Below are 25,915 nucleotides of genomic sequence, written 5' to 3'. Positions count from 1 at the left end.
GATTGATTTTGAAATGGTCTGAACTTGTATTATTTGCCCTTACGTTGGAATTGTCTTAATATCATATTCCGGTGTAGAACCTGATGGTTATTCTCGAGTTGCATAGTGGAGATGTGCTTCACCTGGCCAACGTTAGTAACAGATAGCACAACCACTACCACAGTCAAGCCTACTTCCAGTATTCATGGGAAGCTATTGATGCCGTTTGCCATATCAGTGGAGGAATTAGCTGGAGTTGGCATTGTTAAAAGTGGATTCTAGGCAGTTTCATAGTCGGAGGGGAATCCACTTCAACTAAGGCATTTACTCAAGTTAAGTCACTTCTGACCCAGCTTTGACGGACACCCATAAACCAGTGAGACATAAAAATCTATTCCTGCGGAATCAGCAAGAAGGCTTTTCTAATTGGAAAGAACTTAAGTCATTTTACTCTTCCCACATTTATTCCCTCTAGTCCTCGCTCTGGAAATAGGTTTGAGAGTCAGGCCAGTTAGACCATGTCCAAAATTAACTTCCATTATTTCACATTGGAATAACCCAGCAGCTTATGCCAAGTTTCAGTCCTGAGGACCAATTTCCATTAATCATCATGCTTCTCATTTGGAGAGGCACAGTAGTGTAGTGGTTAGCACGACACTTTACAGTACAGGCAATCTGAGTTCAATTCCCACCACTGCCTGTAAGGAGTTTATTCGTTTTCCCTGAGACAGTCTGGGTTTCCTCTGGGTGCTCCAGTTTTCTCCCACAATCCAAAGATGTAGCAGCTCATATGTTAATTGGTCATTGTAAATTGTCCCACAATTAGGCTAGGATTAAATTGGGGGATTGCTAGGTGGCACATCTCGAAGGGCTGGAGGGGCGTATTCCATGACATATCTCAGTAAATAAATAAAATGAGGGTGTACACTTATTGTATCATTCCAAAGACAAAGCTTCTGAGTCAACCCAGCATTATGGTTCCCAAAATGCAACAAAGCATATCTAAGACAAATAATTCAGATCAACTCAATGTGCAATGTACAGAAATACTATAGATCGCATACAACTTCCATTTTAATACAATCATATTGTAGGCAAAAAAGTGTGTAGTCTGACATTCTGACTTGCACTTAGGTAAAAACATCAGCCCCTTGTGCACAAAAGGATATTTGAAATAAGGTTGTTATAACTAGTTTCAACTGCAATGCCAGCTACTACTATTGATGCAGTATCTTAGGGGACATCTTGGGGAATTACAAAAAGTTGTTTGGTATGCTGATTTTGAGTAATACCTTACAGGAAGAACTCAACATGTTGCTTTAATATACTTGAGATTGTGATTTTGATATTCAGCAGAAGAGTTGCCGATCTTTGTATTCCCTGTTTAACTCTACTACACACTGGAAACAGCCCATCCAAGAAGAAACAATGCTCCACACATCTAAGAATATCAAATATGCCGCCAATGCATTTCATTTTGTATATTTTTGATTTCCAAAAAATATATAAGAACCGATTCTGAAACAATATATATTGTGTTAACGTGTTAAAAATGTGATCTAAGAATATATTTACAGTAATGTATCACTGTTTTAAGTATGATTCAGATTTTGGAAAAATATATATGTGAATTTCCAGACGCCTATAAATCACTATGTTAAATATCTGCCATGTGAAAGATCCCCTTCACTCTCAAGCCCCCAGTGTGTAGAGTCTTTAGTGAGCTTCCCACCTGCTGTGGAAGAAATTGAGGCGAGACACCAGACCAGGAGGTCACCCATAAGAACCAAAAGTCTTTGGTAATTTCATAACTTAGTGAAAAGTCCATGTAAATTTTCAAGCAAGTTATCCATATACTGATGTTTCTTTAACCTTACTTTCAGGACATTCTATGTATAGGTTTACCTCATTAATGGAAGCCTTACAAGATTATTCTTAAGCTATTTACAAGCCCCTAAACAGACTAAATTTATAAACAGCAGCCAGCATAAATCTACCCATTCAATTTTAAGCAGTGGAGTGCAGATGAATGCTCAAAATGAAATGCAATTTCAGATGCAAATGTTCTTATAGTTTACAGTCAGAGTTTAAGAGCTTCATTAAACCATGGAAAAGAAAAGCAAGTTGTATCCATGGTAGTCTTGAGCATGTCACAAAATGCACCTTTATATTCTGTGGATCGTGCACTATTTATTTAATATAAATATTCAATGTGAAGTTTGGCTGGTTAGCTTAGTAATGTCCTTGGTAATTGGTTTAATTAATGTTTTAGTTACTATGTGTTAATTCATAAGCCATGCTTAATTAATTGTGAGAAATTCCAACTGACAGTAATTATTCAGGAAGTAGGATTACTTCTAAAAAAAATTACACTGTTAAAGCAGTGTCAGGGTGGTAAAGCTTCCACACACAGGATGATCCTGGCCTACTTCTTTATATCTGACTACAGCTTTCTGTAAAACCTATTAGCATTTCCAGCACTAGACCCATAGGGTTATCTGGAGAGCTAGGGCTGTATTAGTTCACAAAACATATTATGTCTGTTTCAGACATCGATGAGAATGAAATAATAAAATGTCTTGAATTTGGAAATGACTCTACAAGTGTGTAGCTTGGGTGGGTGGTGGCGATGAGACCCTTTCCCTATGTCACAGTTGAGTTTCCGTAGTGATGACCAATCAGCTGATTGATAAGTATATAAAGGCCAAGCATTCAGAGGATACACCACAAATGAACACTGCTCTGATTAACGTCTCCTTGTATGGTGATGAAATTTTTGCAACCCAACCACGTCTTGATTTTGTGATTCATTGTTTCACGCGCTTGAACAAATAAATTCACATCATAAACACACTATTAAAACTTATAAACCCCAGCTAAGTACATAGAGCGGTGTACAGTATATAAGGTATAGTCAGTGTGAAAGTTACATACAGCTATAATGTCAGAATAATCATAGGTATTTGTTATAGAGTACTGCAGCATAAACATGTTCTTTAGTCCATCTAGTCATTGCTGAACTGTTATTCTGCCTAGTCTCACCAACCTGCATCTGGACCATACCCCTCCATTCCCCTTGCATCCATGTACTTATCCAAACTTATCTTAAATGTTGAAATAAACCTCTTATCCACTACAGTTGTATCCACAGTTGTACTACACCTACAAAAGCTGAAGTTCCTTCTTTTAGCAGTAAACTTGTGGGGGGGGGGGTTGTGTTTCAGTTTATTAACTCCTTGGAATATAGATTTTTAAAAATTAATTCAGTGTGCTGAATTTCTAAAACAGTGGTTTATGCCTTTTGTACTTCACTTCCAAAAAGTGAGGTAGGTGGTATATTCACTTTGAAGAATTTGGAGCACCCACAGGAAATGAGGAAATTAGAATGTTTATTGTCACTTCTTTAATAACTGATCTAATGTTATTTCTACAGCAGAATGCAGTGAGAAAGAGTTCAGAGAAGTTGTATCAAGGCTAAAAGACTGGTTCAAAGTGTTACATGAAAATGGAAACCACAACAAAAAGAGTCACGCGTTTCAGAGGCAGGACAAGGACCGAGTTAGTAAGTGCTTTTTCATTATGTTTTCTTTATTGAATATTCTCTTTTCTTAAAGCAAAAGGTAATATAAAATCTATCACTTATAACCAGTTGTCGTGTGAATGTTTTATTTTGCACAAGTTACCTTCCTCGTCTTTAGTCTAGTACAGAAGGTTAAGGCACAGTGGATCTGAGGAGTGCTGGAACTGGATCCAAAATGTCATGGTGATAAGAAGGCAGAGGATAGTCTTTCTGTATGGAACTCCGTACTGCAGGGATCAGTTCTGGGGTCTTTGTTGTTTGTAATAGATGTAAATGATTTGGAAAGAATGGAAGTGATCTGATTGGTAATTTTTTGTATGATGGAATAGCAAGGCTGCCTTAGGATACAGCAGCACAAAGGACAGATGAAAAGTTGGGCAGGGCAGTGGCAGATGGAATTTAATCCTGGCAAGAGTTAAGTGTATTTTGTGTGGTCAAGTTCTGGAAGTAATTGGCAGTGACTTGGGGGAGCATTGACGAACAGGTAGACCTTGTGATGCAAGTCCATAACTCAATGAAAGTGGTGACATAGCTGAATAAAGTAGAGAAGAAGGCATTTGGTAGCTGTACAAAATAATTAGTTAGACCACATTTAGAGTATCAGAATCAGGTTTATTATCACCGGCATGTGACATAAAATTTGTTAATTTAGCGGCAGCAGTTCAATGCAATACATAATTAATGGAGAGAAAAAAATAAAATAAAAATAATAATAATAATAAATAAACAAGTAGCTCAATTATGCATACTGAATAGATTTTTAAAACGTGCAAAAACAGAAATACTGTATATTGAAAAAAAGTGAAGTAGTATCCAAAGATTCAACGTCCATTTAAACATTGTTGGCAGAGGGGAAGAAGCTGTTCCTGAATCACTGAGTGTGTACCTTCAGGCTTCTGTATCTCCTACCTGATGGTAGCAGTGAGAACAGGGCATGCCCTGGGTGCTGGAGGTCTTTACTTCTGGTCCTTTCTGAGACACCACTCCCTGAAGATTTCCTGGGTGCTTTGTAGGCTAGTACCCAAGATGGAGCTGACAAGATCTACAATCTTCTGCAGCTGTATACAGTTCCAATTGGCACACTACAGGAAGGACAAGGTAGCAATAATGAGACTGCAGAAGAAATTTGCAAGATTGTTGCTTGGGATGAAGGGCTGTAGTTCCAAGGAGAGTTGAATTGAATTGACTTTATTTCTTACATCCTTCACATACATGAGGAGTAAAAATCTTTACTTTATGTCTTCATCTAACTGTGCAATGTGCAATCTTAGTAATGTATAATAAGTAGAACAGTCAATGTAACATAGAAATACACTCAAATCAGCGTTAGTTAATCAGTCTGATGGCCTGTTGGAAGAAACTGCCTGTTGGTCCGGCTTTTACGCTGCGGTACCGTTTCCTGATGGTAGCAGCTGGAATAGATTGTGGTTGGGGTGACTCAGGGCCCCAATGATCCAGCAGGCCCCTTTTACACACCTGTCTTTGTTAATTTCTTGAATCATGGGAAGTCCACAACTACAGATGTGCTGGGCTGTCCACACCACTCTCTGCAGAGTCCTGCGATTAAGGAAGGTACAGTTCCCGTACAGTGATGCAGCCAGTCAGCCCCTGTAGAAAGTTCTCAGGATTTGGGGGCCCATACCAAACTTCCTGAACCCTCTGAGGTGAAAGAGGTGCTGTTGTGCCTTTTTCACCACACAGCTGGTGTGTACAGATCACATGAGGTCCTCAGTGAAGCCAAGGGACTTAAAGCTTAAACTTAAAGAGATTGAATGGGCCAGCTTTATTCCCACCAGACAAGGGATAGACATTGGATAGATTTTTTTCTTCCCTCAACCTAGCTCTCAAGGAGCACACAAAGGGAACAGGTGTACCCAGAGACAGGAAAAATTTAAGGAGATCGGAGAAGTAAACTTCTCATACAGTCTGGTGGTTATCTGGGACAAGTTGTCAGAGGAAGTGATAGAAGCACAAACAATTACATTGTTTAAAATGAAATATTTAGAAAGGGAGATACTGAACAGAAAGACCTTGAGGAATATAGATTTAATGCAGGAAATAAGTTTAGCATTAGGAGGCACTATGGTAGATATGAACAGGTGGGTTGAAAGGAACTACCTCACAAAATGCTGGAGGAACTCAGCAGCCCAGGCAGCATCTACGGATAAGAGTAAACAGTCGATGTTGTCAGGCCAAGACCATCCTCTAGGATTCTCTTGTTTCCGTAATTCTATGGTTTAACGTGTGGTGGTGATGCCAAAAAAACAAAGAGGCAGAGAAAAAAGATTATGAATCTGCCTTATTTTGCATTTAAGATGTATTACAACTTGTAAGCCCCAATTCCAAATCCTTTCTCAGTTTCCAAAACCTTTACTTATTAGTTGCACAAACAAGCTGGATGAACTCAGGAGGTCGGGCAGCATCCATTGACTGCTCATTTCAACGGATGTTGCCCAACCTGCTGAGTTCATCCAGCTTGATTTGACCTCAGCATCTGCAGTATACTTTGTGTTTACTATTCATTTATTAGTCTCCTGAGTCACTGTCTCCATCTCTATCTGAGCCCAACACCAAGCATCACAAACCCTCATTCCCCAGACAGTCAATCTTTCAGAGCCCCCATTCCAGTCTCCCACCTCCAGAACTAATTTCCCAGTCTCAGTCTTCATTTTCCATTATCAGTTTCTTATTGCATTGTCTATTCTCCTTTACTCTAGTTTTCTAATCCCCATTATCGGTGTCTACTCATCGACTTATTTCCCATTTCCCTGTCATCTGATCATACAGTCTAGAGTTCCTCATTCCCAGTATGATACCAAATTCACTGGTCTCTTACTTAGTCCTTGGTTACCAGTCTCCTAAGCCCTAAATGTATGCCCGTGGAATATACCATTCATGAATCAGCATCTTTTAGAACTCTATCCAAAAGTCATAAGAAAAATAATGTTTGCACTTGGAATGTAATAATATTATACCATAAGACATTTGAGTACAATTAGGCCATCGGGCCATTGAGTCTGTGCCGCCATTCAATCGTGGCTGATTCTTTTTTTAATCTCCTCCTCAACCCCAGTTCCCGGCCTTCTCCCTGTAACCTTTCATGACATGTCCAATCAAGAATCTGTCAATCTCTGCCTTAAATACACCCATTCGTCCTGGCCTCCATAGCTGCAGGTGGCAACAAATTCCACAAATTCACCACCCTTTGGCTAAAGAAATTTCTCCGCATCTCTGTTTTGCAAAGGATATCCTGAGGCCGTGCCCTCTTGCTGTAGACTCTCCCACCATGTGAAACATTCTTTCCACAACTATTCTGTCTAGGCTTTTCAATATTTGAGATCCCCCCCTCATCCTTCTGAATTCCAGCGAGTACAGATCCAGAGCCATCAAACGTTCCTCGTGTGATAATCCTTTCATTCCTGGAATCATCCTTGTGAACCTCCTTTGGACCCTCTCCAATGCCATCACACCTTTTCTAAGATGAGGGGCTCAAAACTGTTCACAATGCTCAAGGTGAGGCCTCACCAGTGCCTTAAAAAGTTTCAGCATCACATTCTTGCTCTTGTATTCTAGACCTTTTGAAATGAATGCTGACATGGCATTTGCCTTCCTCACCACCGACTCAGCCTGTAAATTAACCTTAACGGAATTGTGTATTTGTTGGTGGGGGTATTTTTGAGTTATCTGGGATAAGTTGTCAGGGGAAGAGACAGAAGCACAAACAATTACACTGATTTCTTATCAATATCATGGAATACCCTACGGTTTTGTAGCAGTTAGCATATTACTATTACAACATCAACAACCCGGGTTCAATTCCACCACTGTCTGTAAGCAGTCTGTATGTTCTCCCATTGACACCGTGGGTTTTTTACGGTTGCTCTGGTTTCCTCATATGTTCAAAAGACATACATGTTAGTAGATTAATTGGTGGATTACACAGAGTGTAATCGGGTACTGCAGGCTTGTTTAGTTAAGCCACTTGTTCCTGTGCTACATCTCTAAATAAATAAAAAAGCAATTTTAAAAAACCACGCAAAGCTCTTAATGACAAAATGGAGATTAGAAAAATATTTGACTATGTAATCTGTCAATATTAATTAAATAGCACAAATTAGTTTAGATTAGAATATTTTGTATTTAAGAACAACCATTGATATTCAGTTTTGCAGAGTTTCTTCAAGGCTTAGCTTGTCATTCATTCAGAAGAATATCTCTGGTTAAAATCATGTTTACCTACACTGGTAGAATTATCAATATGTTTTCAATAGGATGAAAACCATTTACAGTGAAAATTGTATATCATGAGCTGTAGATGTCTATAGATCAGAAGTGATGAAGAAATCTCAATTTTGATTTTGGTCTACCATGTTTATATACAATTAAAACTCCTTATTTGTCCAAGTAATTCTCTTTAAACAAACTTAATTTGGTAATCTGACTTTTTTCATAATATTCTTTTGAAAAACTAATCAACATGTGTAAGGTCATTCTTTAAAATAATTCTTTGTTTGTGCATAGACATTTGAGAAGAATTCCAAGTTTGAAAAGGTCCTTATTTGTCTTGATGATCAATTCAAAATCTTTAGAAATATGGTTTGAAATATGTAACTTAGCTGTGATGTTAGTAATAATGTGACAGAGAAAAGTAGCAAGCATTCTTGACATTAAAAATGCCTGTATTTGAATACTCTGTACAACGCTGAGGTACTTTCTAAGATGTACTGGACATGTCATCACTGATGATCATTGGGTGCTTTGGGTCTTTTAACATTGGACACCCTCATCGAGGCGTCCTAGTCAGAGTTGATCAGGTCATGGCTTGTGTCCTAGCAACATTGGTCCATGGTCACAGCACTTGATCCCTAGCAACTGGAGGCTCACTCAGCAGCCTCTGTGACAGTCCTGATGACTCTTCATTGCAGTCCCAGAATGCCAAGGAGAGAGTAGGTTCTACAGAGCGAACAGCAAGAAAAACCTCTACACACATCCTCCGTCAGCTCACATCATGTTCTCTCTCCCTGTCTCTGGCACTGCTCTACTAGCTCCTGGTATTTGGCTTTCTTACGCTCGAAAGTCTCCTCAAACTGATCTTCCCACGCCATTGTCAGTTCTGCCATGACCACATGCTTTGAGTTTTCTGTCTACGTCAGGCCTCAGTGAACTTTAATTGCTTGTAAGATTGATTTGCAGTTGCTAGTCAGACTCTGTGGTGAGCAAGCCTGCTGATGATCTGGACTGAAGCTGTGGTTGGTCTCCAGCTTTGACAAAGGCTATGTGCTTTCTGGTTTGACGGAAGTGCTTATTGTTGTTAATGGCCAAGGAGATATTTTCTGCCACTCCCTTAGCACCTGGTTGTGGCGCCAGCAGAAGAGGCCTTCTCACAAGGCTTTTGAGCAGATCCTGCAGATGTGCTCCAGGATCCCTCTGCCAGGGCAGAGAGCACGTGATAGTGCCTCACTTTTGCTCCAAGTAAAATGGTTGGTTTAACTCAGCAGCACATCGTACACAGCCTGGATCATGAACTTGATGCATTGGAATTCTTTATAGATGAAATGATAATGAATTAAGCTTGGATCTATACTCAGTGGCCATTTTATTAGGTACACCTGTACACCTTATTAATAGAAACATCTAATCAGCCAATCATGGCAGCAACTCTCTGCATAAAAGAATGCAGACATGGTCAAGAGGTTCAGCTGTTGTTCAGACCAAACATCCAAATGGGGAAGAACTGTGACCCAAGTGACTTTGATTGTTGGTGCCAGACAGAGTGGTTTGAAACTGGTGATCACCTGGGATTTTCACGTACAACAGTCTAGAATATACAGAGAATGGTGCAAAATTCTGTAGAGTAAACTTCGTTAATGAGAAAGGTCAAAGGAGAATGGCCAGACTGGTTCAAACTAACAGGAAGACAACAGAAACTCAAATAACCATGACTTACAACACCTGTGTGCAGAAGAACATCTCTGAACACACAACATGCAGAACCTTTAAATGGATGAGCTACAGCAGCAAAAGAACTCACCAGGTTCCACTTCAGTGGCCCTTTATTAGGTACACTTTTGTACCCGATCCAGTGGCTACTGAGTGTACATTTAATGGACTTACATTATTAAATTTCTCAAGTAAAATCTCCATAGTAGACTTAAAGCCATCATAAGCTCTAAAGCAATTAATCCCATTGGTAGCATCTACAACCACGGGTCAGTTACTGTTGAATATTATTTTACACTATGTGTGTTGTCATAACTTTTGAATTCTTTGATCTAAGTTATTATGATGGACTGTCTTTACTCTAAGTTTCATAAGGGTGCTTGTTCTTTCTAGAATCAATTGAAGATTGAGTGAAATTGCAGGAATAAATTGGCCAAGTAATATAATCACCTCAGTTGTTTCATTGTGCTTAAGAACATTTAATCTTGAATCTGATGTTAAATGCTCAGGTGAGGAGCATTTTAATGCTTCGTTTTTTTTTGGTGGGCTCAAACCTGAATGCTTTTGTGATCCTGGCTCTCTCTTGTTCCATCCTTCACTGTCTGAGCTTTTGTAGTATTTGTCTTTACATACAGTAAGTAAGCAAGCCTAGCACACATTGTCAGACCCTCACATCTGGAGTCTTGAGTGAAGCCGCACACTAGCCCACCAGGATTCCTGACATCACATCAACAGAGACAGACTCCACAACGTTGGATATTTAGACAATCTGGACTTCTTCAGACTTGTGTTTGAAGATAATGTAGTTGGAGGTTTGGGAACAAATATTGCATGTCTGCTGCTTTTATGGACCTGGTACCTCTCCCCTTCCACTTCTGTCATTATCATCACCATTCCCTACAAACGACCTTAGATCATGCAGGTAAGAGTCCATTGTTTTCTACATCACTGAGGCCACTATGTCTAATCGAGCAAATTACCCCATTAAATGCTAGGTACAAGTGACTTGGAAACATTTGTTGCGGTTCCCTCTTACCCTGGATAATTTTATTCAGTATTCTCTCTATCTGAATTGTTGCAATTCAGTGAGATGATTTTGATTTAATACTCAAGTTGTGCCTCTCCCTACCTTGTTCATTCCTGACATTATACCCTTTGATTCCACATCTCTTCTTTGGATTCCCACTTCCTTTCCACGTTCATTCAGTTCCGGGAATGACCATTCCAGAAGCTACCCCTAAAGCAATCCACTCATGCAGTCTTTTCCTTCTTGGCTTTCCTTGCCTGTTGATCACTTCATCCAGTTTTCCCTGTCCCAATGTGCCAGATCTGAGTGGTGCCATAACAACAACCTTTCACTCAATGTCAGCAAGACCAAGGAGCTGATTATTGACTTCAGAAGAAGGAAACCAGAGATCCTTGAGCCAGTCCTCATTGGAGGATCATAGGTGGAGAGAGTCAGCAACTTTAAATTCCTTGGTGTTATTATTTCAGAGGACCTGCCCTGGGCCTGGCACTTAAGTGTAATTACAAAGAAAGCACAGCAGCATCTCTACTCCCTTAAGAGTTTGTAAATACTTGGCATGACATCTAAAACTTTGACAGACTTCTATAGATGTGTGGTGGAGAGTATATTGACTGGTTGCATCACAGACTGGTGCGGAAGCACCAATGCCCTTGAACAGAAAATCCTACAAAAAGTAGTAGACATGGCCCAATTTATCACAGGTAAAGCTCTCCCCACCATTGAGCACATCTACACAAGGCAGCATCCATCATCAAGGACTTCCACCACACAGGCCATGCTGTCTTCTCACTGCTGCCACTGGAAAAATGTACAGGAGCCTCAGAACCCACACCACCAGGTTGCAGGACAGTTACTACCCCTCAATCATTAGGCTCTTGAATCAGAGGGGATAACTTCACTCAACTTCATTTGCCCCATCACTGAACTGTTCCCACAACCCATGGTCTCTCACTTTCAAAAACTTTTCATCTTGTGTTTTTGATATTTATTGCTTATTTATTATTATTATTATTATTATTGGTATTATTATTTATATTGTAGTTGCACTTCGTGGTCTCATGTACATTGGTTGTTTGTCCATCCTATTAGGTGAGGTCTTTCATTGTGTTCCAGTATAACAAGCCATTGACAAGATGTTGAAGCACATAGCAAATGCAGTGGATACGGTCAAACACAACACATCAGGACCAGTACATTCTGGCCCAATTAAGCAGCTGCCCTAATTAGTGGAAGTTGCATGGAAATCGTTGAAAGAAAAAAAGACAAACTGCTGTTTAACCGAGTAATGTTATGTATTTAAATGAAATGCCAAACAAATTAGAACTCTACCATTACCACTACAGTATTCAAACTATATTCATTTCTAATCATTATTGACAGAGGTATTCATCTGCTGTGTTCTTCTGATTGACTGTAAATGAACAAAAACAGCACAGACACTTCATGCAAATAATGGACTGCCTTCATAAAATGTTTTAGATGATTGCATCTTCCAAATCTACATTTTTATTGTAACATTCAAGATGATTGTTGATCCTTCCATAATTCCTAACTCGTTGAAGTAGTTGAAATCATTTCACTTTCACTCCCGGCCATTTTGGCATCTTTAAGCATGAATGTTTGTAACCGCAGTGAGTAAAACATTTCCAGATTGCCCTACTGCTTATTTCGTGCCAACTATCAGTGACAAAAATCACTGCTTTTTGAACACAAACACATGCAACTGATGCTATTTTTAAAAAACCGATCACTCTAAGCACGGAGTTGTGTCTGACGCAAGTTAGAAACTGTTCACAACAGTCTCCTGCACCAATTGAGTAGCACAGTGTCCCAAATAATCGAAGGGAAACCCAGCTATTTTCTCAATTTAGTTTTTGTTCTTATCCCATATAAGTTGCTGCCCTGATTAATTAACCGACGTCCCAATAAACTGGAAACCACTGCTTACACACAACCAGTTGTCTGCATGTCATACTAAATGTAGTTGAAAGTGCTGTAGATTGAAACAAGCTATCAAAATCTGCTTTTCCTGCATGATTTTTGTTTAGCAGATATCATTTGTGACCTTTTCCGAGAAATCTGTAGGTGTGATGAGAACTTATCCGTCAGCACTAGAACGTACGAAAAAGCATATTAACAATTCAGGGAGTATCCTGTCATTAATTGTATAACACTGCCCTCGAGACAATGGGGGTTGTTCTCCATAGCAATACCCTGCAAAGGACTTGTAGAAAGGAAGCTCCTGGTACTGTCGACTGCATCAGTAGAGTTTACAGAAAATGGAAGCTCAGCTTGTTCAAACCTATTCGAACAACTCAATACTGTTATTTGCTTAGCCAGCGAAGTTTTATGTGAATGATGCACAGGGCAGAACCTTCTAAAACCCTACCATGCAGATAAGGCATGATTTTCGTTGGAAAACCAGAGTCAATTTGTCCACTGAAACGATATAGCCACAATGCTTATTCAGAAATATGAAATATAAGTTTATTCAATAAATGTTCCACCTAATTTAACTACTTCACTTTTGATGGATCAGGTCATTTCCATGTGTTTATGTACTGAAAAGAAAGGAATACTTATGCCAAAAGTGGTAGGATAACTGTCATTCATCATTATTTTAAAACAAATAAAACCATCAGCAGTGTTACAATTTAAAATTTGTTTGAAAGATGATGTTCCTAAGCTATAAGCATGTAAGCTGCTCAACATGTGAGGTGACAGTGGTGAATGTGACCTGCTTGATTTTTGGCGTGTGTGATACAATGAACAGATACGGGCCAAACACAGACAAATAGCCCTAGCTTGTATGAAAGACATGGCTCTGTACTCTATGACTCTGCAGATCTCCATGGAATACTCAGTAATCATGAGTTATATATTTTAATGTCAGATTGCTAGCAGCTGCCATTACTCTAGTGGATTTACCACCCCTACAGGCTTCCCAAATGTTCAAGCTATCAACATGCTGCAGACTTGCATTCATAACCTCAAGTACTTCATTAACTGCAATGAATTCCATCTTTTGGGTTGCAGTCGAGGGGTCATGTGGTTCCTTTGTTTACAGTCAGTCACAGCTGATTAATTTTCAGGGACAACATTGACCAGATGAATGGCTACTGTGGGATGATGGCAAACTTCTGACTTCCATATCCAAGTTTTCTCCAGCTGAGTGTAAGTACAGTGAAGGCACAGTACTATCACAGTTGGTCACTGAGATGGGCTGCTATTTTCACCCATCAGTCTATCCTGTTACATTAGCTGCTGATTGTCTAGTTTAATAAAGAGGCAAGCAGAGCCTTTGCCAGAGGGCCCCAGCAAGGGGAGGAGCAGGAAGACCAAAGGGAGGGTTCGCATTATCAACAGACCCAACACCAATGGAAAAAACAAAAGAGAGGCCTTCCTGAGCACTCCATTAGAGACAATTTAATAGTCCATAGATTCTCAAGACAAATTTGCACTGAATCCCAGGATCTTCAATGTTGTTCCATTTTCTACCACAGACTTTGTTTGCACTGACTATTGAGAAATGTCCTTGAAAGTGCAGGGACGCTCATTAAATGAACACAAGAGGTTTCTATCCAAGTGTGCAATCTTGTAGTTGGAGATTTGGGCAGGTGAAAATGACAGCACATCTCTGAGTGGTGTAGACAACAAAATCGCATTTTGAGGAGACCAACTGCGATAGTTCATTATGGTATACTTGTATCTGGCTTGAGGATTTAGACACAAGGATTGCAAGAATGTTTTCATAGTGTCTTTAATTTCAGCTTCATATCAACTCCTTTTGATTCCTTCTCTAATGGCTCCATTAATGCTCCTAACTTTCCAGTCAGACTGGGCACATCGCACCTGCTGTTCTTAATGGCCTCTCCGAACATTATCAATATCTCATGGCAAACACATTTTTATATAAGCTATCTTTGCTTTCAATAGCCCAGTATTCTTAAAGGCTTGTGGTTAACAGTCAATTTCACTACTTAGTTCACAGCCAATAAGATGTGACCTAATTGTATTCTCAACATTCTGTAAGATTAAATGACATAATGATTAAATGGTGATACTTGTAGAATGCAGAATGTGAATTGGTGTGCAGTATGTGAAGTTCCTGCTTGTCAAGGTCGTGTTTAAAAGGTCATCTCCGGTTGGTTCCACTTATAGCAGATAACCAATAACTGAGTGCCTGACCCATTCATGAGGAGAGGCCCTGAATGATGAAACTGAGAGTGAAGACACTTTTGTCAGTCATGAACTATTAATTTTAAGATTTGAACTAAACAATACAAATACCCTCTGAAAATGGGATGTGAACTTTCGTGACTTTTATTTCTCTTGATATCAAAGCTGATCTTCAAGGTTCTTTTCTGTTTTAGGATACTCTGCTTTAATATTAGATGTCTGTTGCTACCTTAGTATCCATACATTGTTTCTATTACACAAGTTGCAAAGAAATATTACCGATGGGAGTTTCTTTGTCCATTGGAGACAGAAACCAAAGGTTAGATCCAGCGTAGAAGAGTTTACACTTCTGTGTCATGCAGTTTTGCCACTCTCAGTCACTGGGCACTGCTACTCTAGACATGGCCTTAATTTTGATATCACAAAAGCATATGGGACCTATGCATCAGTGATTAATCACTTCTATCCATATTACAGGTGCTGCACCTCATATTTTGTCTTACAATCCACATAAACAGTGAATTAGTCCATTTCTTTTGAGCTTCTCCATACATTGTTCTGTAATTCTTTCCCCTTCTTAGTGCTGTCTAAATAAGAGTTTTATTCAGAATAAACATGAACTATTATTTATTATAATGTGAACATAAGTGACTTTACATTAAAATCAATATTAAATAAAACTTAATGTGTGAATCTATTTTGTGAAGCATAGTGCTTCCTTGCAGTGCTTGCTGTTCATTTTGGCTCTGTTGTTCTAGGGCTATTGTTATGATTCACTCCTAGTAGCTGGCATCCAGTTGTTTATGGTAAAGGAAGCAGTTGTCTTTATTATATGTCCAAGATGAGTTTTTTCCCCCTGGAAGGACCAGGTTTTGTCATTGAAGCTAAAAGCTGCTGCATGTTGAGAGTGACTCACACAGAACTACATATCAGCAGAGTTGTATTAACACACTCTTGGCTTTGCACAGCCTTCTATGAGGCATAAGAGAAACACCTATTTATCCTTAGTTATCCTGTCCATTTGCCCTGACAGGCTACAGGTTTCACAAGCTTCATAGTTTTCTTTCTTCTGCTGTTATACTCTAGCCCACTATTGCCAGATGCATCCCTGGTGAAATGTTTATTTCAAATATGTGTTCTGTCCTTCATCTCAGTAGGAAATGTTGTGGAATGATCTCCATTGTCACAGTAGCTACAGTTTCTTCATCCTCAATGTCCTCCTCCATCTCCAGCTACCTCTCCCCTCTTTACTCCCTGTACAGTGACAATAGGCTGCCAGTACTCTGTACCTAATCCTGTTGTGAAGAATGCTTCAGACAGAGAAGTTATTTCATAAGAGAAAGGGAGTGAGCAGTGTGGACAGACGAAGAGACTTGCATACCATAATGCTTCAGATAAGGCAGCAAATTCCATAGAAACACAAACAATTCTGCATATGCTGAAAATCTTGAGCAACATACAAAATGCTAGAGAAACTTAAGTAAGGCAGCATTTATGGGGGAAGTAAACAGTCAACGTTTTGAGTCCTTCATCAAAAAGTTTGTAGAGCGGTCTGCCATTTCAGATTCAGATTCAGTTTATTGTCATTTAAAAACCACAAATGCAGTGCCATTAAAAAATGAGACAATTTGAGGTCTTGTTTTGAAGATCGGTGCTCCTGCATAAGAGTTTTTACTCTCCTAGCAGCTAATGTCCTAGACAGCTTCCTGCATCTTCACTCCCACCCTTTCGTCAGCCTTCTGCTAGCATCAACATCCCAGCACAAAGAATGTCCGTGAATACCACGACAAAGATTTCAAATCTGAGAAGTGGCTTCACTGTCTTACCTCTAAATTGTACACACACCAGTTATTAATAGGTAATATGTACAGTCAGTCCAGATGAAGGGTTTCCAACCAAAACACCTGCCATCTCTTTCCTTGCTGCCTGACTCAGAGTATATACACTCTGTGGCCACTTTATTAGGTATACCTACTCATTAATGCACATGTCTAATCAGCCAGTCATGTAGCAGAAACTCAATACGTAAAAGCATGCAGCCATGGTCAAGAGGTTCAATTGTTTTCAGACCAAACATCAGAATGGGGAAGAAATGTATACCAAGTAACTTTGACCATGCTTATTGGTGCCAGACAGTGTAGTTTGAGTATCTCAGAAACTTCTGATCTCCTGGGATTTTCATACACAACAGTCTCTGGAGTTTATAGAAAATGGTGCAATAAACATCCAGTTCTGTGGGAAAAAATGCCTTGTTAATGAGAGAGGTCAGAGGAGGATGGCCAGTCTAGTTCAAGCTGATAGGAAGATGACAGTAATTGAAATAAACACACGGTACAACAAAGAAGAGAAGATCCGCAGATGCCGGAAATCCAAGCAACACATACAAAATGCTGGGGAAATTCAGCAGGCCAGCTAGCATCTATGGAAAAGATGGGCTAAAATCAGCAGAGGACCACAAACATACACTCAGTGATCATTTTATTAGATACAAGAGTTAACCTAAAAAAGTGGCCATTGAGTGTATATGTTGGGCAGTTTTGCTTAAAGCCTCAAGCTCCAATATCAAAGCTGAGTGACTAAATGCTGTCAAATGTAAAATAAGAAGAAAATGTGATGTACAAAGGCCTCAGCATTGAAAGGGATACTGCCGGCCAACATGGGGAAGGTTGCTTACTAACAAAATAATCCTTCTGTACCCTAAAGCTAATAGAAAGAAAATTATAGCTAGCAGGATTTTTGGCCAGCCTTATCTGATGAATGAGGTGATGGATATTTCTGCTATATGAATACCAAGCCCAGATGAGATTAGAAAAAGATTACTAGAATTAGAACATGATCCCAAAGAAAGTAGTTGAATCTATTTATCCTTTTAGAATGTAGCTAATTGATTAAAAAATATGATTATACACGGAAGAACAAATAATCCATGAAGATTCCTAGGAAAGCAAGTGTGGAAATGAGAAGCAGGACACCTACCAGCTGCTTAAACTTCGTTCACGATTGAAGAATATATTGACTGATCCTGTTCCTTGTCAATTTTCACTTATTCCAGTCTTGATCCTCTTCTTGTCTAAATTTGTGGATTTCAGCCTTGAATATGCACAACTGAAAGCCAGGATTTTGAGGCTTTTGTCTCTTTGTAGGACAAGCTGGAAGTCAATATATTGAATTTTAATTCTCTGGCTCCAAGCTAAGATTTCATCCAGATTATGGAGATCTTAAAAAGCATCCATACAGCAAATAAGAGAACATGAAACTCAGTAAGATTATCTTCGTTTTGTATTCTAACCTTTTTACAGGGGTGACATACAGTACCATGTAATTTCAATTTGCTTGATGAAACGCCATTTTCCCAGTCCTTGCTCATTTCTTTACTGTTACGAAGAGAGGCAAGGTAACTGTTGGGTATTGGAAGGAAGAAGGTAAAGGTTACAAGGGGTGGGAGGTGTGGAAGCAAGATTAATGTTTTGTTGAATGTTTCCTCCTTTAAAGGAATAAAAAGGAATAAATAAGGGATTTATCTAATCTTACTGCAGGATTGTTGAACCACCTTAGGGCTATGGAAAATTGGTTTCTGAAAGAGAATTTGCTTGATTTTCCATCCCATAATTTTAATCCCATCAACACAGATTACTGCATCATACAAACCCCATTTCCAGAAAGGTTGGAATATTTTCCAAAATGCAATAAAAACAAAAATCTGTGATATGTTAATTCACGTGAGCCTTTATTTAACTGACAAAAGTACAAAGAAAAGATTTTCAATAGTTTTACTGACCAACTTAATTGTATTTTGTAAATATACACAAATTTAGAATTTGTTGGCTGCAACACACTCAACAAAAGTTGGGACAGAGGCATGTTTACCATTGTATTACATCACCTTTCCTTTTAATAACACTTATTAATCATTTTGGAACTGAGAATACTAATTGTAGTAGATTTGCAATTGGAAATTTTGTCCATTCTTGCTTGATATAAGACTTTAGCTGCTCAACAGTCCGTGGTCTCCATTGTCTGATTCTCCTCTTCATGATGCGCCATACATTTTCAATAGGAGATAGATCTGGACTGACAGCAGGCCAGTCAAGCACACGCACTCTGTGTCTACAAAGCCACGCTGTTGTAGCCCAAGCAGAATGTGGTCTGGCATTGTCCTGCTGAAATAAGCATGGACGTCCCGGGAAGAGACGTCGCCTTGATGGCAACATATGTCTCTCTAAAATCTTAATATACGCCTCAGAGTCAATGGTACCTTCACATACATGCAACTCACCCATGCCGTGGGCACTGATGCACCCCCATACCATCACAGATGCTGGCTTTTGCACCTTTCGCTGATAACAATCAGGATGGTTATTTTCATCTTTGGCACGGAGAACTCGATGCCCGTTTTTTTCCGAAAACTAGCTGAAATGTGGACTCATCTGACCACAGCACACAGTTCCACAGTCCATCTGAAATGAGCTCAGGTCCAGAGAACTTGCTGGCGTTTTTGCATAGAGTTGATGTATTGCTTCCTCCTTGCGTAATACAGTTTCAAGTTGCATTTCCGGATGCAGTGACGGACTGTGTTAAGTGACAATGGTTTTCTGAAGTACTCCCGAGCCCAGGTGGCTATAATTGTCACAGTAACATGACGGTTTCTTAGGCAGTGCCACCTGAGGGCTCAAAGATCACGCACATTCAACAGTGGTTTCCGACCTTGCCCTTTATGCACTGAGATGTCTCTGAATTCTCTGAATTTTTTCACAATATTATGTGCTGTAGATGTTGAAAGACCTAAATTCTCTGCAATCTTTCATTGGGAAATGTTTCTTTTGAACTAACAATTCTCTCACAAATTTTAGCACAAAGGGGTGAGCCACGACCCATTCTTGCTTGCAAAGACTGAGCGTTTGATGGACGCTACTTTTATACCCAGTTGTGATACCTCACCTGCTACCAATTAGCCTGCTTAATGTGGAGTCTTCCAAACCGGTGTTACTTGAATATTCTGTGCACTTTTCAATCTTATTTTAACTCTGTCCCAACTTTTGTTGAGCGTGTTGCAGGCATCAAATTCTAAATTTGTGTATATTTACAAAATGCAATTAATTTAATCAGTAAAACTATTGAAAATCTTTTCTTTGTTCTTTTGTCAGTTAAATAAGAGTTCACGTGAATTAACATATCACAGATTTTTTTTTATTGCATTTTGGAAAAGATCCCAACTTTTCTGGAAATAGGGTTTGTACTTTGAATTTTGGTCACAGCACTATTCAAAGTTTAAATATTCAAAATTCAAAGTAAAATTTATTATCAGAGTATATACATGTCACCACATACAATCTTGAGATTCTTATTCTGCAGTCATACTTAATCAAATCTATAGAAAAGTAACTGTAAATAGGATCTGTAAATTGTAAACAAACTGCAAAGGTAGATAATAAATAATGAGCATGGAATAACAAGATAAAAGCGTCCTTAGATTATTGTAGTTACCTTATTTTGTTCAAGAGCCTGATAGTTGAAGGGTTGTAACTGTGCTTGAACCGGTTGGTGCATGGAATTTTCACTGCCTCAGTCAGTGGTGGAGGCAAATACACTAGTGAAATTTAAGAGACTACTAGGCAGGTATATAGAGGAGGAGGGTATATATAAGGTGGAGGGTTATATGGGGGGCAGGGGTTAAGGGTTGGCACAACATTGTGGGCCGAATGGCCTGTGCTGTGCTATTTTGTTCTTTGAGTCCTGAGGCACTTTTACCTTCTACCTGATGGCAGCAGTGAGAAAAGAGCATGGCCTGAATGGTGAGGATATTTGATGATGGATGCTTCTTTTTCAGGCAACGTTTCATGTAGGTTGGGAAGGTCTTGCCCGTGATATACTGGGCCAAATCCAATACCTTTCATAGGATTTTCTGCTCAAAGGCATTGGTGTTCCCATACCAGGCCATAATGCAGCCAGTAAGCATATTTTCCACCTCATAGCTATAGAAGTTTATTAAGGTTTTTGATGACATGCCAAATCTCTGCACTGTCCCGAGGAAGTAGAGACACTGTCATGCTTTCTTCACAATTATAATGGGTCCAGGACAGGTCTTCTGTGATAGTGACACCCAGGAATTTAAAGTTACTGACCCTCTCCATCTCTAATCCTCTGATGACTACTGGCTAATGCACCTCTGGTTTCAATCTTCTGAAGGCTACAGTCAGTTCCTTGGTCTTATTGACATTGAGTGAGAGGTATTGTTAGATATTGTGCTCCTAAATTTCATCATCTTGGAAGATTTTTAATTCAGTGTACTTGAAAACAAGCTACATATAAGTAGCATATTTAAAAACTAAACAATGGTTTGTTATTAATTATATTTTTTGTATATTACAAGGGATTGTTTGAATATTTTAATTGATACATAATTGGCATTAATGTAAATATAATATTAATTCCAAAATAATAACTTTTTCACTAAAAAAATTGCTTGTTTTTTCTGTTCTTTAGGATTTGACACTAGCATTCTTCCCATTTGCAAGGACTCACTTGGGTGGATGTTTAACAGACTGGACACAAACTACGACCTATTACTTGATCAGTCAGAGCTGGGAAGCATTTACTTTGATAACCATGACGTATGCATGAAACCATTTTTCAACTCGTGTGACACCTACAGAGATGGTCGCATTTCCAACAATGAGTGGTGCTACTGCTTTCAGAGACATCAAGGTAAGCTCTGGCAAATTTCTTAGTGTAATGTTGGTAACCATAGCTTCCCAGGCCGTGCTGAATTTGTAAATTAACTTTTATCATTTTGTCTCCATTGAGAGCACAGCTTTTCATGTTTCTCTCATTTTGATTTCCCTGTTGTTTTCATTCAATGCTGCAATTTAATTGCTCATTGTTGATGGATATTTTTATTAATTAGTTACAAATTTTGTAAAAAATTTGTCTTTGGTGATAATTCCTAATTTAAAATTGTAAATAAATTGATGTTTTTCCTTTGTTTTATATATGATATAGATGCTTTGCTTACATCACTGTTTAATTGGCTGCTCTGTGAAGGATAATCATCCATTAAATTAAAATCACAGTGCACAGTTCCCATTATACAGTAAAATTAAGATTAATAGTAAATAGCAAAATTGCATGAATGAAGATAATTACTTTGAGTTTTTTATTATTCTCGGGAATCTTGTTTTTCATGAAAGCTCCAGTGCCGAAATTTGATTAAAATGGGTGCGCTATATGCACATAACTGCATATTAACTATTTTATCTATATATTGTACATTCTGAGAAATGTTCATGAGATCTGAAAATTTTAGGTGTGTCAGCTTTTCTTCTCCACAGATGCAGACGAACCTCTTGATCATTTCTGTTCTGCTAAATAATCCTTCATTTTATTATGTAACTTTTCTGTACTCATGACAATTCAATTACATCTAATGTCAATTCAAGGGAAGGAAAATTAATTACCATTCTCTTCGTACAATGCACAGATATAGCAAATTTGTTCAAAAGAAGAATTGTTACAAAAATGAGCAGTATGAACTAGGGTGTACAGTGAGCAGCAAAACAATAATACTTGCTAGAAATGTTAAAAGTTCTTCACAAAGTCCTATTGACCACTCTGCAAAAAAAAATCCATGTTCCTGATTCTCTTTAGTGTTAAGTGTCACTGTAAGTGATCCTTGATGCCTAGCAGCTGATACAACTTACCACATTAAAAAAAATCCCATGACTGAAAAATGAGGAAGCAATTTCTAATTAAATATTAAATTATTACTCCAATTGCAATTATAACAATTACATACATTTGATTAAAATAGAAGCAGAAATGAATATTAAAAAAGAAATGCTGTATATGGTGAAATACGTAAAGAAATCATGACTACATACATTAATTGTTAGTCAGGTTATTAGCTAAGCAGTAATATATCGTTAATAAGTCGAGTGACCACTTGGCTAAGACAAATTGATGATAAAATTTACTCCACCTTCTGGGCTGTCCCAGAACAGCCTTTGCTTGATTGTGGAGAAGACTATTTTCAGATCAAGACCAGAACCTATCAAAAAACCGATGGTCTACCAAGTAACAGAAAACTGTCTCCCATGTGGAACACAGGAGGCATCTCAAAACTTTGGAAAAATACTGCCAATGTTATTCATGCACAAACTTCAAATTCACAAGAAAGATAAGTGAACTAAAGACATTATTTTTTTATCCAAAGCCAATATTCTCAGTGTCAAAGTCCTGGTTCCAACATGTTGGACAGGTCATGTTATTTCCATACCCATTATCAAGCTCCTGTAATAAATGTTCTATTCCAAGCTCTATCATGACAAGAGATAACCAGGCAGATGGAGGAAAAGAGAGATTCAAACAGAGAGAGGAGAAATGGGCTAAAAATTCTATATCTGAATGCACGGTGTCAGAAATAAGGCGAATGAGCTTGAAGCTCAGGTGCGAATGGGTAACTGTGATGTTGTTGGGATAACGGAGACATGGCTGCAGGGAGATCAGACCTGGGAAATGAATGTACAAGGGTATACGTGCTATCGTAAGGACAGAAATGTGGGCGGAGGGGGTGGGGTGGCCAAGTTGGTGAGGAATGAGATTCAGTCCTTTGCAAAGGGGGACATAGGATCAGGAGAAGTAGAGTCTGTGTGGATAGAACTGAGGAACAGTAAGGGCAAAAAGACCCTAATGGGTGTTGTCTACAGGCCACCAAACAGTACCATGGATATTGGGTGCAAGTTGAATAGGGAGTTAACATCGGCATGTGGCAAATGTAATGTTGCAGTAGTTATGGGGGATTTCATCATGCAGGTGAACTGGGAGAATCAGGTTGGTGCTTGACCCCAGGATAGGGAGTTTGTAGAGTGCCTACGGTATGCATTCTTGGAACAGCTTGTCCGAGAGCCGACCAGGGACAAGGCTATTCTGGATTTAGTCTTGTGTAATGAACAGGATTTGATAAGTTATCTTGAAATAAAGGAGCCATTAGGAGGTAGTGATCATAATATGATAAGTTTTTATCTGCAATTTGAGAAGGATAAGGGCAGATCGGAGGTGTCAGTGTTGCAGTTGAACAAGGGAGACTATAGAGCCATGAGGGAGGAGCTGGCCAAAGTTAACTGGACGGATATCCTAGCCGAAAAGACAGTAGAACAGCAATGGTAGGTATTCTTGGGAATAACGCACAAGGTGCAAAATCAGTTCTTCCCCCGGAGAAGGAAGGATTCAAAGAGGGGAAAGGGGCCACAGTGGTTGACAAAGGAAATCAGAGATTGCATAGCATTATAAAAAAAGAAGCATGACAGAGCTAAGGTGAGTGGGAGGACAGGTGATTGGGAAATTTTTAAGGAACAACAGAACTTAACTAAAAAGGCAATACAGGGAGAAAAAATGAGGTACGAACGCAAGCTAGCCAGGAATATAAAGGAGGATAGCAAAAGCTTTTTTAGGTATGTGAAGAGAAAGAAGATAGTTAAGAACAATGTTGGGCCCTTGAAGAATGAATTGGGTGAAATTGTTATGGGAAACAGAGAAATGGCAGAAGAATTTAATAAGTATTTTAGATCTGTTTTCACTAAGGAAGACACAAGCAATCTCCCAGATGTATGGATGGGCCAAGGACATAGGGTAACAGAGGAAATGAAACAGATTGACATTAGGAAGGAAATGGTGATGAGTAGACTGATGGGACTGAAGGCTGACAAATCCCCAGGTCCAGATGGTCTGCATCCTAGGGTACTAAAGGAGGTGGCCCTGGAAATTGCGGATGCATTGGTAATCTTTTTCCAATAGATTCAGGATCAGTTCCTGAAGATTGGAGAATGGCTAATGTTATCCCACTTTTTAAGAAAGGAGGGAGAGAGAAAACAGAGAACAGTCGACCTGTCAGCCTAACATCAGTAGTGGGGAAAATGCTAGAGTCTATTATTAAAGATGAAATAGTGGCATATCTAGATAGCAGTGATAGGATTGGGCTGAGCCAGCGTGGATTTACCAAGGGTAAATCATGCTTGACTAATCTATTGGAGTTTTTCGAGGATGTAACCAGGAAGTTAGACAAGGGAGATCCAGTGGATGTAGTGTACCTCGATTTTCAGAAGGCATTTGATAAGGTCCCACATAGGAGATTGGTGGGTAAAATCAGAGCTCATGGCATTGGAGGGAAGACATTGACATGGATAGAAAACTGGTTGGCAGATAGAAAGCAAAGGGTAGCGGTGAATGGGTGTTTCTTGGAATGGCAGGTGGTGACTAGTGGGGTGCCACAGGGCTCGGTATTGGGACCACAGCTGTTTACGATTTACATCAACGATTTAGATGAAGTCATTGAGAATAACATCAGCAAGTTTGCTGATGATACTAAGCTGGGTGGCAGTGTGACATGTGATGAGGATGTTAGGAGAATTCAGGGTGACTTGGATAGGCTGGGTGAGTGGGCAGATACTTGGCAGATGACGTTTAATGTGAATAAGTGTGAGGTTATCCACTTTCGGAGTAAGAACAGGAAGGCAGATTATTATCTGAATGGTATAAAGTTAGGTAAGGGAGAAATACAAAGAGATCTAGGAGTCCTTGTTCATCAGTCACTGAAGGTGAATGAGCAAGTGCAGCAGGCAGTGAAGAAGGCTAATGGAATGTTGGCCTTTATTACAAAGGAAATTGAGTACAAGGGCAAGGAAATCCTCTTGCATTTGTACAGGTCCCTGGTGAGACCACACCTGGAGTATTGTGTACAGTTTTGGTCTCCACGGTTAAGGAAGGACATCCTGGCAGTAGAGGAAGTGCAGCATAGATTCACAAGGTTAATTCCTGGGATGTCCGGACTGTCTTACGCAGAGAGGTTAGAGAGACTGGGCTTGTACATGCTGGAATTAAGGAGATTGAGAGGGGATCTGATTGCAACATATAAGATTATTAAGGGATTGGACAAGATAGAGGCAGGAAATATGTTCCAGTTGCTGGGAGAGTCCAGTACCAGAGGGCATGGTTTGAAAATAAGGGGTAGGTCATTTAGGACAGAGTTAAGGAAAAACTTCTTCTCCCAGAGAGTTGTGGGGGTCTGGAATGCACTGCCTCGGAAGGCAGTGGAGGCCAATCCTCTGGATGCTTTCAAGAAGGAGCTAGATAGGTATCTTATGGATAGGGGAATCAAGGGATATGGGGACAAGGCAGGAACCGGGTATTGATAGTAGATGATCAGCCATGATCTCAAA

At 39.3% G+C, this 25,915-nt stretch overlaps 1 protein-coding gene across 4 annotated transcripts in view; it reads left to right on the top strand.

The window, feature by feature from the left end:
- Positions 1-25,915, top strand: part of spock3 (SPARC (osteonectin), cwcv and kazal like domains proteoglycan 3) — a 454,551-nt gene that overhangs the window by 396,408 nt on the left and 32,228 nt on the right. For 3 of the 4 annotated variants that reach the window (XM_059964876.1, XM_059964878.1, XM_059964879.1), the window contains exons 7-8: positions 3,413-3,541; positions 21,189-21,410. In XM_059964876.1, coding sequence (XP_059820859.1) covers positions 3,413-3,541; positions 21,189-21,410 — 351 coding nt within the window. The remainder of the gene's footprint in view (positions 1-3,412; positions 3,542-21,188; positions 21,411-25,915) is intronic. The other variant, XM_059964877.1, reaches the window with a different exon arrangement.

This window comes from Hypanus sabinus, chromosome 3, assembly GCF_030144855.1.
Source record: "Hypanus sabinus isolate sHypSab1 chromosome 3, sHypSab1.hap1, whole genome shotgun sequence".
In the NCBI taxonomy this organism is placed as follows: Eukaryota; Metazoa; Chordata; class Chondrichthyes; order Myliobatiformes; family Dasyatidae; genus Hypanus; species Hypanus sabinus.
This window is presented reverse-complemented; position numbering and strand designations above follow the sequence as displayed.